This window comes from Mustela nivalis (genome assembly GCF_964662115.1).
Source record: "Mustela nivalis genome assembly, chromosome: 12".
NCBI lineage: Eukaryota > Metazoa > Chordata > Mammalia > Carnivora > Mustelidae > Mustela > Mustela nivalis.
This window is the reverse complement of record NC_139031.1, coordinates 20,875,820-20,891,987: the sequence shown is the minus strand read 5'-3', so window position 1 is coordinate 20,891,987 and position 16,168 is coordinate 20,875,820. Positions and strand designations below refer to the sequence as shown.

The following is a 16,168-nucleotide window of genomic DNA, read 5'->3' as shown; positions in this document are numbered from 1 at the left end:
TGGGTCGCCGTCCCGTCACTCGGGGAGAAGGCCCGCCCTCCCCCGGCTGTCGCGGCTGCTCTGGTCCCCTGGGGACGCGGCCACGCCCTCTCCTCCTCCCCCAGCTGGGCGGAGGCGGGGCCAGGGGCTGGGGCCCCTGGGCTGCGTCCGGGCCCCTGCAGCGACAGGTTGGAGCTGGGGGGTGGCCCTGGCCCAGAGCGGGCAGAATGCGACTTTATTAGGTTGGCACGCCCTGGGAGGTGACTTCTGCAGTCCCCTTAGTCTCTGGAGACCGAGGCGGGAGGCCCGGAGGGTTTGTTTTCACTTGACGACAGTGGCGTTTTTGATTACCCACTGCTGGGCCCTTCCATTGCGGAACATGCTCCCCCCTGGCACAGTTCTGATGGGTTTCTCTTCCAGGAGCGAAGAAAGGGTTAGTGGTTCCCAAATCATCTTGGAAGTCGGCGGGTCGTTCCCTGACTTTGCAACTGCAACAAAGCACAGGGCGCCTTGGTGAATGTGGATTTCCAGAAGATTTAGGACACTCAATGTGAGGCAGGAAGGAGACCCGCTTGGAGAGACCAGGAAACTTTACTCCTAGCAAGAGGGTAAATTTTAGACCATGGACTACCATGCCCAACCTTCTTTGTAGTGGTGGATTCCTTCCCTTCATCAAAACCCTGTTTAAAATACTGCAGTTTGGAGACTTCCCTGTTTCATCCCACCCCTTTCAAATGATCCCACCTGCAACCCTATGAACACTTAGACAACTCAATAGGGTGTACTCACTGGTACATTCATTCATATTCCTCTTAGCCTTTTCCTAAAATGTAGGTGGTGTTCCGTTTTCCTGTCTGAGCGTGTACCTAAGAAACTGTTTCTGCCTTTGGCTTCAGGGTCCTCACTTTATCCAGATTCTCTTTCAACCTCTGCCTGTTCTTGGAAGTTTCCAATCTGGGCTCTTCTTGCTTCCATCCCTCCGCACTTCTTTGATGTGTTATGTCTTGTAAATACCCCGTGAATCTGTTTCCTTATTCCTACTGCTATCACCTTAATTCGGTTCCTATCATCTGTCTCTTGGATGGCCTCCTAATCACTTCCCAACCAATTATGGCCCCCATCCAAACCATTTTCTACCTAATCTTTCTTTATTTAGATGCCCTGCAAACTGGGAAGGAGACTGACTATTGGCAGAAGGAGGGTTGGCTAGCAGTCTCTTTTGCTTGAAGTGGAGACATTGTTTCAACTTCATAGCCCCCATTGTCTTTGTTTAGGGAAAGCATCACAAGGGGCCCTTTGGATACATAAGGGAGTAGGGTACTCACTTTTCTTAGGGGAAACGGTAAAGTCACCAGAGATCTACTAGTTGCTATAGACAGAGATATTATGTGTTCTATTTAGAAATGTAAATTGGATAGAATCTTAAAGATTCATGCCCTTGAGAAAGAGAAATTCTAATCTAGATTAGATTCTAGATTCCAGAGAAATTATTTCTCCCAGTATTGACTTAAACCAAACTGCTGATATCCTACGTACAGTATCATTTAAGATGTAACTCCACCTTTACTTAATGTGCTATTAACTGTTATGTTCATCATACCTTGCTTATAAAGCTCAAACCTTACCTTGGTGGAGGGGTGGAATTTCCCTTGAAGGAAATAAACATCCCTACTTATTATTATAGAACTGGGGGGAAAAACAGTCTTGGAGCTTGGTAAGTGTTCAACACTTACAGTCGCCCCATAAATGTTAAATGAATAATAATGTGTAAGGAGCATTTTCATTGCATTCTCTTCTGTAAAACCTTATCAAAAACCCCTTCTACGCCGTGTACGCCTCGACCCCAAAGAAACTCATGAACCTCAGACTTATCCTTTGGTCCTTCTAGAATAGTTTTCCACAAAGTCTGATGTGCAAAATACAAGGTGGTTTTAGATGATACATAGATAAATATTTTAAATTTTAATTATTATAAATTTGACTAAATTTATATTGGGAAAAAATGTAACTATTATATCGTATGATACAGTATTAAGAAAGGAACAAAAAAAAAAAACTTTTAAAGAAAAACACCAAGTAACAGGGCAAATAATATACCAATATGGATAAAACTATCAAAGTGGTAGGCGATGTAGTTTGGGAAACACTAGGCTAGAGCTTTCTTGAAATTTGAGAGTTTAAAAAAAAAAAAAGAAATTTGAGGTTTTAACAGGGTCCAAAGCCTAGTATCACTCAGGCCTCTTAACAATTCTTAGCATCAAGGAAAAATAGTTTCCAGAACTTCCATGAGAGAGGTTGATTTGCCCTTATCTCTTGTCCCCAAAAGGTTGTGCCTCCTGCCCACATCTCAGATCTATAAACCTTTGCTTTAAAAGAAAGAAGCTTACCATTTTTCCTCATATCTCTTTTACAGACTGAAGAAAAGTTGAGCTGGGGATACATTTGTTTCTGTTTCCTCAAAGCATAGACCTTTAAATACTTCCCTTCGCTCTTGAAATCATTGTCGGTGGAAAACCTTAAGAAAGAAAGCTCATTTAATAGATCCTAGGGCAGGGCATTAATGGAAGCACTCACTACATTCCAATTCTGGGAGAGAAGAAAGGACAGTCACTAGAGAATGCTCATTGGTATGGAGTGGGAGTATTGCTCAACAGGAGGGATACTTCTAGAACCCAGCATTGTAAATCTGTGAAGGAACTCTAAAATCTCTTCTTGGTTGCCTGGGTGGCTCAGTCAGTTAAGCCTTAGGCTCAGGTCATGATCCCAGGGTCCTGGGATCCAGCCCCCTGTTGGGCTCTCTGCTCAGCGGGGAGCCTGCTTCTCCCTCTCCTTCTGCCATTCCCCACCCGACCCCACTTGGGCTCTCTGGCTCTCTCTGTCAAATAAATCAATAAAATCTTTTTAAAATGAAAATTTAAAATATTTAAAAAGTAAAAATAAAACAAAGGATCTTCTCTCCTCCCCAAATTAAATGTGGGTTGCTCCTGTACCTGGTTTCAAATGAAATCTCCTAGCATATTGTTCCTAAGCCACAGCTCTTTACATGCACTGGGGGAAAATACTGTCCTGTTTCCTCTCACAGATCTTTGAGTACTTCTTTTCACTCTTGAAAATCATTCTCAGTGAAAAACCTTAGTTTTGCATTACTGTCTCTTTTCATTAGGAAATAAATGAGGTTGGGGGTCATGTAGGAAAGCTGTCTTATTATGCAGTTCTATGTATTTCCTACAATCGAAAAGCTTTCGTTAAATTGTAATGAAAAAAGATAGTAACATGAATAAGGAAATGATAGGGAAGAAAATGAGTACAAGAGCTGGGACTACACCTAAACCACTGTTCTCGCTTGGATGTAGGATCCTCCGACAGGGTCACAGGAAAGGTTGGTTTTAGTCCAGATCGTAACTTTTTTTCCTGAGACATCAAGGGTAGGCAGAAGTTCTCAGCGGGCTTGGGCCGATGACCTTCCTGCAGCAGAGGAAAGAAAAGTTAAGTGATGGAGTAAGCTGAGCCCTTGAGACTGGACTGATTTCCTGGACTCAGCTTTAATTTCTCTAAAATGATGCAAAAAACCTGCCAGAGAGAGAAGTGGGGACTGAAACCAAAAGAAAAAGAGGCAGTTCCCTGAGTGGGCTACTACAGGAGCCCCCTCTTGTCCACAGAAGATACATTCTAACACCCCCAGGGGATGTCTGAAATCATAAATAGTACCGAGCTCTCCAGACACACTATACTTTTTCCTATATGTACATACCTATGATAAAGTTTAACTTCTAAATTAGGCACAGTAAGAGATTACTAACAATAACCAATAAAATAGGATAATGATATTGTATTAAAAGTTAGGTAAATGGGGTCTCTTCCTCACTCAAAATAATATACTACACTGACCCCTTTCCTTCTTGTGATGATGTGAGATGATAACATGTGCCTACATGATGAGATCCAGGGAGGTGAATGACATAGGCATGGTGACTTAGCGTTAGGCTACTGCTGAAGGAGGAAGAGCTGCTTCTGGCCCCAGGTTGACTGTGGATAACTGAAACCACAGAGACTATAGATAAGAGGTGGGGGTGGAAACTACTGTACCCATTTGTTTTGTTGACAGATGACACGTCCAAAGCTTGATCAGGGTCTTGAGTCATTGGCTGGACTTGCCCAGTGGCCCTTGGAACTGAATGGCAGAGGACCTTACCCAGTTTTGAGAAGGATTCAATTAGTAAATCACTTAGGAAACCAAGCATTTGGTAATACATTGGGAAAGAAATCCATAGGACTCTACCTTCCTTTCTCAAAGATGACTGCCTCATTCACATTTCATTCTCTGTCTGCAGTGAAAAGGTCATGAAATAGGATGTTTTGTGAGGTAATCATTTCACCGTTACTAAAGGTCATAGAATCAAAGACTTTAAGAAAAGATCTTAAAGGTCATCCAGTCTAACCATTCATCTGACCCTCTTATCCCCTCTACAGTATCTATCAAGTGGTCAATCTTCCTGTACCAAAAGACTCAACCCATTTCCTCTCTGCTCAGCTGTTGGCTGCCGCCCCCCCCCCCAACCTTCTACCGTGTAGCCCAAACAGAACAAATCTAGAGTCTCTTCTGCAGGGTCCTTAAAGAATTTGAAGAGATCCATCACATTCCTCCTAAGCTCCTTCTCCTCTCTTAGGCTCAACATTGCCCCTATTTTGAACTTTTTTTCATGTGATCTGGCTTTCGGCTCTCTATTCTCCTGATTTTTCCTGTAACTCACTTGAGAAAGCTACTGTTTAGATTCTTCCTAATGTGTGGCAATCTGAAATGAAAACAACATGCTAGTAACAGCAGGACACATCCCATCACCCTGCTAAAGTCTCTATTCCAATGCCATCACCTCTTCTGAGAGTCTCGTCTAACTACACTATCTAGAATTGCCCCTCACACCCATCGTGCTCCATCCCCTTATCCTGCTTTGTCATGGTACCTAGCACATTCCACAGTATCTGTGTGATTGTTGACTTGCTTCTGGTCTGTCTGCCTCCCTGGAATTAAACTTCACTCAACCAGACTTTGGTGTACTCACCCCTACTGCACATAACAGTGCCCGGCACAGAGTAGGTGCTCAATAAACACTTGCCAAGTCAATGAAAGAATAAATGAATGACCAGACTGATTAAATGATACACGCTGAGCTGCTTCCCCCAGAATTTTAAAGCCTCTTAAAAAAAAAAAACAGTTCCTGTTGAACCATGTCTTTTAAATTCTGTACTCCTCCTCTTTAAGCTCTTCCAGTTTTGAAGAACTTCTAAGTTACCTTAACAAATAGAGGTTTTACTCTAAGAGCTGATGGGCCTAGGATCTAAGACTTAGCTAACAATCTGGCCACAAAAAGAACAGAATCATTACCAGAACTGGACCTCATGCCAGAAAAACAGGAGAGGAAAAGTATTTGGAATCCAGGCCGGCACTCGCTAAGCACAACCACAGCATGAGTTGGTGTATCTCATCTCTGCCCCGTCATTAGCTTGTCTCCTACTTTCTTCCTGTCTGCTTCCTTCTCTCTCTACCATGTTCGCTCCCTGCCTTTATTTTGTATCCTTCTTCTCCTTGTAGCTTCCACTTACTCATTTCTATTTCCCTAGAACTTTGTCCTGTCCCTCCTCTACTTTCATGGTCCCACACACCCCTCTTCGTCCTGGTTTGACTTTTTTTTTTTCTTTAGTGGCCTCTCTCTACCTATCCTTTCAGCTTTTCATTCCCACTGCCTTCATCTTCCCCTTCCCCAACTCAGATGCCTGGAAGCAGGAATCTGACAGTCTGAGGGATTTTTGGTTGTTGATAGGTTGGTGGGCTTTGGTGTTGGTTTGATTGTTGGTCTTGGGGTGGTTGTTTGTTTTCACTTGGGGATACCACTCTGCACCACCAATCAGCTTATGAATTGTGTTTCACTGGGTCTGGGTCCTTCTCAGGTCCCAGCTAGCTGTACAAGGGCATCCTTCTCTTCATGAATGGTGGTAGGGCCATTTCACTTAGAAGGGGCTGTGAGGAAAGCCATCCTTGTGACAGACCTGCCTGCTCCATTCTTCGATTTGCCTGCTGGAACTCACCCTTTTCTTATACACGTGCCTAGGCATAGCAAAAGAATGCTTATATGATCTTAGGCTCGCTAAAGGCTGTCACATTTGTCTAACAAGGGAAAGGGATGTTGCAGCATGAATATGAAAGAAGCATTCTAGATATTGGCCTTTTTCTTGGACTTGTTCCAGAGAGCCTGAGGAATTACCATGGATTCAGTCCTTGACAATCAGTGCCTTAACTCTGTAGCATAATTTGCCCATGGATATGAACAGGTCCTGCATGTGATCTGGAAGGCTCAGAAAGTGCCAACTGTTGGCAGGAAGCTCTTCTTACTTGGAGCTACACGATAGTCTTATAGTTCCTTTTCTACCTGGAGTAGGACAATCCTGGGCCGGCATGCGTTCCTCTCTCGGTGTACATTACCCACAAGCACTGAGAATGCACCACTGAGTTGATGCTCAAAGGACACAAATTCTGGGCGCCTGGGTGGCTCAGTGGGTTAAGTCGCTGCCTTCGGCTCAGGTCATGATCTCAGGGTCCTGGGATCGAGTCCCACATCGGGCTCTCTGCTCAGCAGGGAGTCTGCTTCCTCCTCTCTCTCTCTCTCTGCCTGCCTCTCTGTCTACTTGTGATCTCTGTCTGTCAAATCAACAAATAGAAATCTTAAAAAAAAAAAAAAAAAAAGGACACAAATTCTGAACCCCAAGACACCATAGGCAATGAATTCATTAACAAACTCACGTTCGGCATGTATCATTGCATATTGGCAATTTACCCTCCATTTGGAGAGGAAGCTTTTACTGCCATTCATCCGGGAACTAAGGAAACACAAACCTCAAATTCACCACATTGTATCACAAGGGTCTGTCTTGGGTAATTTCTGTGATAATTAGCTTCTTTTGTTTGCACTTTCACTTACTTCATTCAATTTCTTCTTGTTGTATTAGTTCTGCTCTCAAGGATTTCAAGATCTTTTTTTAGATCCTGATTCCTACATATCTTTTAAATTCATTTTCTTCACTTCCTCTGCTATTGATTTAGTTCAATTCTTCAGCAACTCTCACCTTGACTGTTGTAGTAACATCACAACTGATCTGATTTGTATCCCTTCCACAGTGAACACATCTTTCTCTCAACCTCCAAACACAGTCTTTCTAAAGTGCCAATTTGATTATACCTTTTATGTCCCCCCATGGACTCTTTCCCATCTCCGTAAATGCACCTCACTTTCTCGGGTCTTCATGCCTCTGCCTTTCCTTCTGACGGGGATATTCTCCCCTTCTTTGGTCAGGGGGCACCTCCTCTGTAAAACCTCCCTGATTACTCCCTTCCCCCCAACAAAGACACAGAGCTCTACTCTACATTAGTGCTATATTTCGCATATTCTATTATCCATATATCCTGGTGTATTAATAATAACTTTTATATTTCTCATGTATTGATCAGTGTCTCCTACTAGGCTCCAAGTTCCTTCCAGATAGAATATATTCTGAAAGCATCTTTATATTTTAGTTCTTTGTTTTGTTTATGTTGAACAATTGTTTACTGGATTGAGCATGAACTTCTGTAGTGTCGAACAGAGTCCCAAATGTCTGGCTGCCATGATAGTGAATTCTCCGCCCCGTTCCTCTCCATTTCTTCTGACACCTGAAAGCAATGGGTGTAAAGCATAACCCTCTACCCATTTCCCATTTAGTTATTTCTGTTCCTTATTCGTCATTTCCTGATTTATCCTTTACTGCTTTATACTCAACTGGAAAGCCAATGACTGTTTTACCTTTGGTTAATTACAAACTAAATGTCTTAGGCCAAGGAGGAACAATTTCTAATTAGGACCATGCAATGACGTTGCACAGTGACACAAGCTCGTGTAGTTCTGAGTCTTTCCTAGGCTCTCCAGGCGCGCGCGCGCACGCGCGCGTGCGTGTTTGTGTGTGTGTGTGTGTGTGTGTGTGACATAGCAAGGAATAAGAAGGAAGAAGCTGGCTCCTGAGTGCCATCTTCCATGTTAATTTAACTCCCTTCTTCAAGCTAGCTCCCAGTTCCTGGGGGTCCTTCCTCAAGGTGCCAGGATGCTTCTCCAGGTGCCATTACCTTGAGCAGCAACTCCTTGGAGAAGTATTTTGGGGCCATGTCTTTTCCTTCTTGGTCAATTGGGCAGGGAAGTGGGTTGTTGGTCATAATCAGTAAGGTCTTATCCTGGTCATACTCCGCTACTTTCAACATGAAGCTTCTGATTTTCTCATTTCGAGCCAGGAATTTCTGCACGGCAGTGGGCTTCAAAGGCTCATAGTACTTCGCCTGAGTGACACAGAGGTTTCCAGAGAGACAAAGGGATTCGATCAAGAGAAGATTCACCAATCAACTGGCTAGTCTTCTGCCTCTGTGGGGGAGGGACAGAGGCTGCACATGGGTGGGGCAAATCTGCTCTGAAATGCGTTTTACAGAAAATATCTGAAGCTACCCGGCCCTCTCTGCCCTCAGAGCAGCCCCCCACAAATAGTCTAAGGGATGAGGAAGTGAATTGGAAAAGTTTCCACATAAACGGAGTGAGACGATTTAGTTCTCCTGAAAAAGTGTCACATCTGGCTGAACCCAGTGGGGCAAACGATAAGCTTCCATGTTAAACCTAAATGGTCTTTTCTACAACTCTCTCCGAGGCAAATGGAGAAATTGCCATACACCAAAGCTCCTTCCTTGTTCAGGGAGACCAACACAGCCCCCTCCTGCGTCTTCCCACACACCAACATTTCTCCACAAGCACAACCTTATAAAGGAAAAGCAGTTACAAAAGAAAGCATGTCATTTAAGATGTGGTGGGAGAAGGGGCTGTCCCACAAAATTTGCTTTTCTGTCTGTAGGGAGGAGGCAGAGGACTGGAGAGGGAAAGAATCAAATACCTCCTGATTAGAAATAGGTTTTCTCAACTTAAAGATAAATCAGCTGCTGGGCACCTGGGTGGCTCAGTTGGTTGGGTCTCTGACACTTGAGTTTGACTTGGGTCATGATCTCAATGATCTCAGGTCATGAGATTGAGCCCTGTATTGAGCTCCATGCTAGGTAGGGAGATTGCTTGGGATTCTCTCTCTCCCTTTCCCTCTGCCACTCCACTCCCACCCTACATGTGCACGTGCATGCTTGTGCAATCTGAAAAAAAAAAAATCGGCTGCAGGGACCACCCTCTTCCCAGGTCCTCCCTGGTCCCTCACCATCACCATATACTCAGCATAGCGTCCTAAGACAGGTCTGCTTCCCTGTGCCAGGAGACTGTGCAGTCATAGAAGCTGGTGGCACCATGCCTAGACTTTACTGTTAAAGGGTTGTTGTGGGGGGGGGGGCAGTGAATCCTTTATCACTTACCAAATTTGGATGGACTGTGTAAAGCTGAAGATTCTTCAGAACAAATTTTGATGGCCCAACGGGATCACAAATCTAGAGACAATAATTGAAACAGCGGTTTCAAGTTGCACAGAACCTAAACAATACTCACCTGCATCTAACTAAAAACTGGTCTCTCGTATGAATTAAGCGAGGAGAACATGTGCTTCAGGATTTGTACCCCGGAATTCTGGAATACAGGCCACAGCAAGGAGAGCTATGTTCTGAAGCATCCCCCACAGGAAAGCTTGTCCGTGGACATGTGGACCCACTTTATGGACGTCAGGTAAAGCTGTGAGGGGGAAGTAGGTAAGGGCAGCATCAAAGTTCAGATGAGACAAACCACTCCAAGGCATCACAACTCTTCCTTCTGCCCTTTCCATTTCTATAGGAAATCAGGTAAAAATCAACACAGAGGACACCCTCTAGGGAGAAAAGCAAGTTATAAAAGGGTAATCACTTCAGGGTTGTAGTGGAAGGGAGCCCCAGGGACCACTGCCTGCCAAGATGGAAGCAGACACACGGAGGAAGGGAGAAACAATGGTGCATTTTGCTTTTTTTTTTTTTTTCCCTATAGTATGTGATTCTTTTGGAAATGTTGCCAAAAAAATAACTGAATGCCAGTAATATTCCTGTCTACCACTTGGCATTTTTCCGCTGGTGGACGTGCTGGTGATTGGCAGACTGGTAGAGTGTCATGTCTTGGTTGTACAGTTGCTGGGCCTCCCGCCTCTCCTTCACTGACCCTGCCTGGCCTCTAGTTCAGCCGTAGGTCACCTAGAGATGAGTCAAAGGCATGAGGGCACGAGGAGAGAAAAGCTCTGAGTTACTTTGGGCTTAGAATAATCAGAAATCAAAAAAAAGAGGAGCGGGCACAATCCTGTATTTGGATTAGCATTTCCAAAGATTGCCATGCCCCCAAGGGGGTGATATGGTAAGATGGGGTGCAGAGGAAAGGGAACATGTGCTGAAAGGTGAGGAAAGCATGAACGTGAATGGAAAAGAGGGAAGAAATAAGGATGGGGCAGAACATTGCCATGAGGGGAGGTGTTGTGCTCCTGGAGGAAAATGCCAGGGACTGGCAATGACCTGGGGCTGTGGGGGCGAGAGACCAGGAAGACTATCAGAGCCACGCCATGCATTCCATGAGGAACAATGGGAAGAAATAAATCCAAAGATGCAAAGATTTCATTTTATTACCCTTTTGGAAAACTGAAGTCTCTTTGTTCAAAGCAAAGATACATTATAAACAATCTGCTTCACAGATATGATATATATATTTAGAATCATAGAAGTCTCAGAAAAATTTTGAGAGAACTATGTGAAAATTTTTCTTTTGTAGGGTTTGTGTGTGTGTGTGTGTGTGTTGTGTTTTTGTTTTTGTTTTTTGTTGTTGTTTTGAGAGGGGAAGGGTGGGGAGGAGCACAGGGAGAGGGAGAGACAGAGAATCTTCAGCAGGCTCCACACATATCATGGAGGCCCACACAGGGCTCAATCTCATGACCATGAGACAAAAATCCAGAGTCAGACACTTAACTTACTGAGCTATCCAGGTGCCCCAATAGGTTTTTTTTTTTTTGTTTTTTTTTTTTTTTTTTTTTTAATTTTAGGGGAGAGAAAGTCTCTGAGGAAAATGCTTTTACTCTTAAATGTTTCCAAATTAGTCTACAGTGGTTGACCAAGCCCACAACAGTGTCCTAAGTGGAATATGTTTTTGGTTTTATGTTGAATTACACCATCCTGGCTGGTAAAATAAAATTGGCCTGGAAAATTCACTTGCATATGAAGAAATCTTGGGAAGCAACTGAGCTACCCAATGGGGTTTTGCAGCAAGAGGTGGCCATAAAGTCTAGCCAAGTTGGGTTAATTTCTTTCTTTCTTTCTTTTTTTTTTTTTTTTTGAAGATTTTATTTATTTATTTGATAGACAGAGATCACAAGTAGACAGAGAGGGGGAAGCAGGCTCCCCACTGAGCAGAGAACCCAATGTGGGGCTCAATCCCAGGACTCTGGGATCATGACCTGAGCCAAAGGCAAAGGCTTTAACCCACTGAGCCACCCAGGTGCCCCGCCAAGTTGGGTTTCTAAAATAGGATTATGGTCCCTGGCTTCTAGCCCTGATTAGTTGCTGATATGTCCCTGTCTCTTTTCTAAATCTCTCTTTCCCTTTCATAAAATCAGGATAAATTAACCTTGCTCTCTATATAAATATTAACCCCTTTTTCCTTTTCAACAGTAAGTTTGTGAACCCAACTTATAAAGTACTCTCTTTCCTCTAATGCTCCTTCTTACCTCATCATTATCAACCACTGTTGCTTTCTCAAGTTTAACTGAGATGGTTCTTGGAAGGCTTGATTTGTGTTGTTGAAACCTGAAAAAGAAGCAGAATATCTGATTATATTTTCTTACTCTGAGGCCTGGTCTTTGGCCCATTCTCAATCTCCGTCGACAGAGTTTGGGAGCCTGACTTAGAAGAGCCCAATTTGAAGATTCAAATTAAAACCACATTGAGATACCACCTTACACCAGTTAGAATAGCCAGAATTAGCAAGACAGGAAACAACATGTGTTGGAGAGGATGTGGAGAAAGGGGAACCCTCTTACACTGTTGGTGGGAAAGCAAGTTGGTGCAGCCACTTTGGAGAACAGTGTGGAGATTCCTCAAGAAATTAAAAATAGATCTTCCCTATGACCTTGAAATTGCACTACTGGGTATTTACCCCAAAGATACAGATGTAGTGAAAAGAAGAGCCATCTGTACTCCAATGTTTATAGCAGCAATGGCCACGGTTGCCAAACTGAGGAATGAACCAGGATGCCCTTCAATGGATGAATGGATAAGGAAGATGTGGTCTATATACATTATGGAGTATTATGCCTCCATCAGAAAAGATGAATACCCAACTTTTCTAGCAACATGGATGGGACTGGAAGAGAGTATGCTGAATGAAATAAGTCAAGCAGAGAGAGTCAATTATCAGATGGTTTCATTTATTTGTGGAGCATAACAAATAACATGGAAGACATGGGGAGATGGAGAGGAGAAGGGAGTTGAGGGAAATTGGAAGGGGAGGTGAACCATGAGATACTATGGACTCTGAAAAACAATCTGAGGGTTTTGAAGGGGCGGGGGTGGGAGGTTGGGCGAACTAGGTGGTGTGTATTAGGGAGGGCACATATTGCATGGAGCACTGGGTGTGGTGCAAAAACAATGAATAATGTTACACTGAAAAGAAATAAAAAATAAAAAATAAAAAAGAAGAGCCCAATTTGGGTGATTACTAATTGAATATATATGTATAGTAAAGAATAGGATTTTTTATCCAGCCTGCATGCTGGGAGAAAACAAAACTTCGGTTTGAAGAATTAAGCAAGTGGGACCTCTTGGAGACATGATGATACCTGGTAAGTTGAATTCTTCTAAAGTAGTGATTTTAGATAACTTAAGGAAGTGCTCTGGGTGGACTTCTTAAGGACATTCTTTTGGGCAACTAGACTTTCCTAATACCCTTAAAGACCACCTACTGTTTTGAATGCCTACCCGCCTACTCTTCCTTTTTTTTTTTTAAAGATCTTATTTATTTATTTGACAGAGAGAAATCACAAGTAGTCAGAGAGGCAGGCAGAGAGAGAGAGAGGGAAGCAGGCTCCCTGCTGAGCAAGGAGCCCGATGTGGGACTCAATCCCAGGACCCTGAGATCATGACCGGAGCCAAAGGCAGCAGCTCAACCCACTGAGCCACCCAGGCGCCCCTACCTGCCTACTCTTCTCTGGAGGGAAATGACTGTACCTTTGTCAGTAACTGATTCCATGAGAAGGCATATTATTAGTGGGAGTTCACAACCAAATTTCCAATTCCTTTTTTTTTTTTTTAATATGGAACACTTCACAAATTTTCATGTCATCCTTATGCAGGGGCCATGCTAATCTTCTCTGTATTTCCATTTTTAGTATATGTGCTGATGACATGAGCACAAATTTTCAATTCTTAATGACCATGCTTGGATTACTGGCTCCCATCTTGTACCTAACCATAGCTAGGTTTCTCTATCAAGGACTAAGGTGGTAAAAATCATCAATGGCAAATATCCTCACACTCTGTTCTTTCTCTTACTTTCTGATCCCCTACCCAGATACCAATTCCTTTTGGAGAAAAGAGGGGGACACAGACATTGCAATATTTAGTAAGAAACTATTTTAGATCCCTCACTAATTCTACTAAACCCATTTAGTGCCTAAAAATAGTGAAAGATGCTCATCAGTAAGATTGGGATAATGATTAAAATAAATGGCCTGTTTCCTCCTTGGAGATAGTTCCTATTTGGGTATTAAACTAGCTTCTATTAAGTAGGAGCTTGGGTCTACCTGAAGTACACCTTGCTCCTCTAAAAAATGAGGGTGGTAGTGCAAGGACCAAACTAAGAAAAGTAGAAATAGCCAGGCTATGTATGTAGGTGGCAGGTCAACTGCTGTAGGATGGTACAAATCATCCCAAATCCAGTATCAAGTCCCACCCAAGCATGGATCACTTCCGTCTGTTGCTGCCTACGAACTTCATCACTAACTCGGGCCAGAGGTCTTAAAAATAGTGTCAAGTGGAGAAGGTGACACATTGTGAATAAACCAAAATAAATTCATCCCCACTTAACTTCTTAACACTTTTGATGTGTCCTACTACCTTAAGCAATCTTATAATAATACACTATAATCTTTATTATAGCACTTCTCAAAATGCTTCTTTATTATTTCAAAGGCAACACAGGATCCCAGATGCTCTTTTTTAAGGCCAATTTAAGGCTCTAATAGAGCCATGGGAAGAACTGTTCCTTTAATCCAGCAGTGTCACCAAGGATAGTCTGGCACTTTCTTTTTGCGAATGCTACTTTATTTATTTATTTATTTATTTATTTATTTATTTATTTTTTATTTATTTATTCTTCAGAGAGAGAGGGAGAGAGAGCGAGCACAGGCAGACAGAATGGCAGGCAGAGGCAGAGGGAGAAGCAGGCTCACTGCTGAGCAAGGAGCCCGATGTGGGACTCGATCCGAGGACGCTGGGTTCATGACCTGAGCCGAAGGCAGCTGCTTAACCAACTGAGCCACCCAGGCGTCCCAATTGCTAATGCTACTCTAGTTGCTGCATGAAACACAGACCAAGACCTGAGAGCAATTGGTCAATTAGAACATTTTTAATGAGAGTCTATTCTGGAACTAGACCTGTTCAAAGAGATCTGGACTACAAGTCACGTTTGTATAAAACGATATTTATAATTTAGTGAGGTAAACAAAACTACACACTTGGCATATCTCTTTTGGTCCATTGCTTTTCACCACTCAGTGGGCCAGTCCAAGGCAAGTATATACCCAGAGACCAAATTCAGTGCCTCCAAAGAGTCCACGTTCTGCAGGGGCTCAATTCAATCCATTCCTTCCTTCAGACACATCATGTGCCCAGCCCCGTTCTTGATCCTGTGTGGGAAACGAGAGAAGACTGGTAGGTGCTGTTGTGAATGCAGAAAATGCACAAGACATGATGACCTTTGTCCTCAAGAACTTGGGTGGTAAATGGTGGGGTGGGAGGGGTGGGGATGGGGAGAGGAAGTGACCTCTAAATGTGAAATAAGAATGACAAATGCATGCTAATATATGTCTCCTGGGCCCTTGATTTCCTCATCTGTAAAAATGGAGAGAGCTAACCAAATGATTTAAAGATAACATTCTAACTCCTTTAGACAGCAGTAAAATTTCCTTATATTAAGACCTGAAATAAAATTGACTCACGGGTCAATTGTGGGAGCAAATTGGAGAACAATGATGCTTTCATTTATCTCCCCTTTCAATACAACCGTGCTCCCATATGTCAGGTCTGGGAAGCTAGGAAAAGTGTGTGTATATGTTGGTATGGGGAGAGGGTGGCAGGGAATTGCTACATTTTTTTTTTTTATAGACAATTTAAAATGGAAGCTAAAAGTTGATGATGTGCAAGCCACCTTTTAGAGAAAAAAGGTCAGTGAGGCTTAGAGGTACATTTCCTAAAGGATGTGTGGAGCTTGAGCTATGGGCCAATGAGAAGGCGTGTGATGTCACTCACCTGATAGGTGTTTGTCATTGCTGTTCAAAGTAGCAAGACATAAAAGTGGATATAAGTGGGATGGATCGAATTATGGAGGTCTTGGAAATTAAGTAGAACTTTGATAGGCCTATCAGCCCAAGCCACTATAAAGCCCATGGATTTGGAGGAAAGCTTGTGTTCGTGTTGACAGTGTCAATAAGTAATTGTTTAAGGTTTATATTGAGTTTGATTGTCTAGACAGAAACCCTAAAGACAGTTGTCTGCAGTTTATGATTAGACTGAGATCTGAACGTTCCCTCAAGGGGAATAGACTAATGAGCTTTTCACCCCTTTCTCACCTTTAGCTTACTGGAAGTGAGTCCAATTCATGTGTATATTGAAACTACAATAAGTAGAAGCCATCAAACTGGGAGGTACAAATCTTGGGCTACTCTTCTGTAACCCAGGGTGGAAAAAACAAAATCACACAAACGCAAAAACCACATCTGAAACAGAAAGGGAAAGATCTGATGTACAATACCTTGAAGGACATCAGGAAACCCTATTTCCTTGAGGAAAGGGAGATTCCTTGGCACTGAAACTTTCCATTTTCAAAGTGCCTTATTCTTTTCTTGATTCTGGAGGAGACACAGAATCTGTGATGAGTCGGCAATCTAGAATGCTGAGGTGTTCTGTGTTGGAGGC

The 16,168-nt window shown here is 43.0% G+C and overlaps 1 protein-coding gene across 1 annotated transcript; it reads right to left on the bottom strand.

Annotated features, from left to right (window-relative positions):
• Nucleotides 1-80: 80 nt before the first annotated feature.
• TSGA13 (testis specific 13) lies at nucleotides 81-16,099 on the bottom strand. Its single transcript, XM_082694010.1, has 8 exons — nucleotides 16,005-16,099; nucleotides 14,710-14,880; nucleotides 11,704-11,782; nucleotides 9,395-9,466; nucleotides 8,129-8,335; nucleotides 3,305-3,444; nucleotides 2,367-2,494; nucleotides 81-467 (listed from the first exon to the last, which is right to left on the bottom strand). The coding sequence occupies exons 2-8, from the start codon at nucleotides 14,730-14,732 to the stop codon at nucleotides 301-303; spliced, it is 816 nt and encodes a 271-aa protein (XP_082550136.1). The 5' UTR covers nucleotides 14,733-14,880; nucleotides 16,005-16,099; the 3' UTR covers nucleotides 81-300.
• Nucleotides 16,100-16,168: the final 69 nt, after the last annotated feature.

Bases quoted from the DNA above. Each gene is read 5' to 3' on its own strand.
- TSGA13 (XM_082694010.1), bottom strand. From the start codon at position 14,732: ATGGACCAAAAGAGATATGCCAA. The intron at 11,783-14,709 runs GTGTGTAGTTTT...CTTCTTTTTCAG, and splicing joins GACCAAAAGAGATATGCCAA to GTTTCAACAACACAAATCAA. The intron at 468-2,366 runs GTAAGCTTCTTT...GCTTTGTTGCAG, and splicing joins AAGAGATATGAGGAAAAATG to TTGCAAAGTCAGGGAACGAC.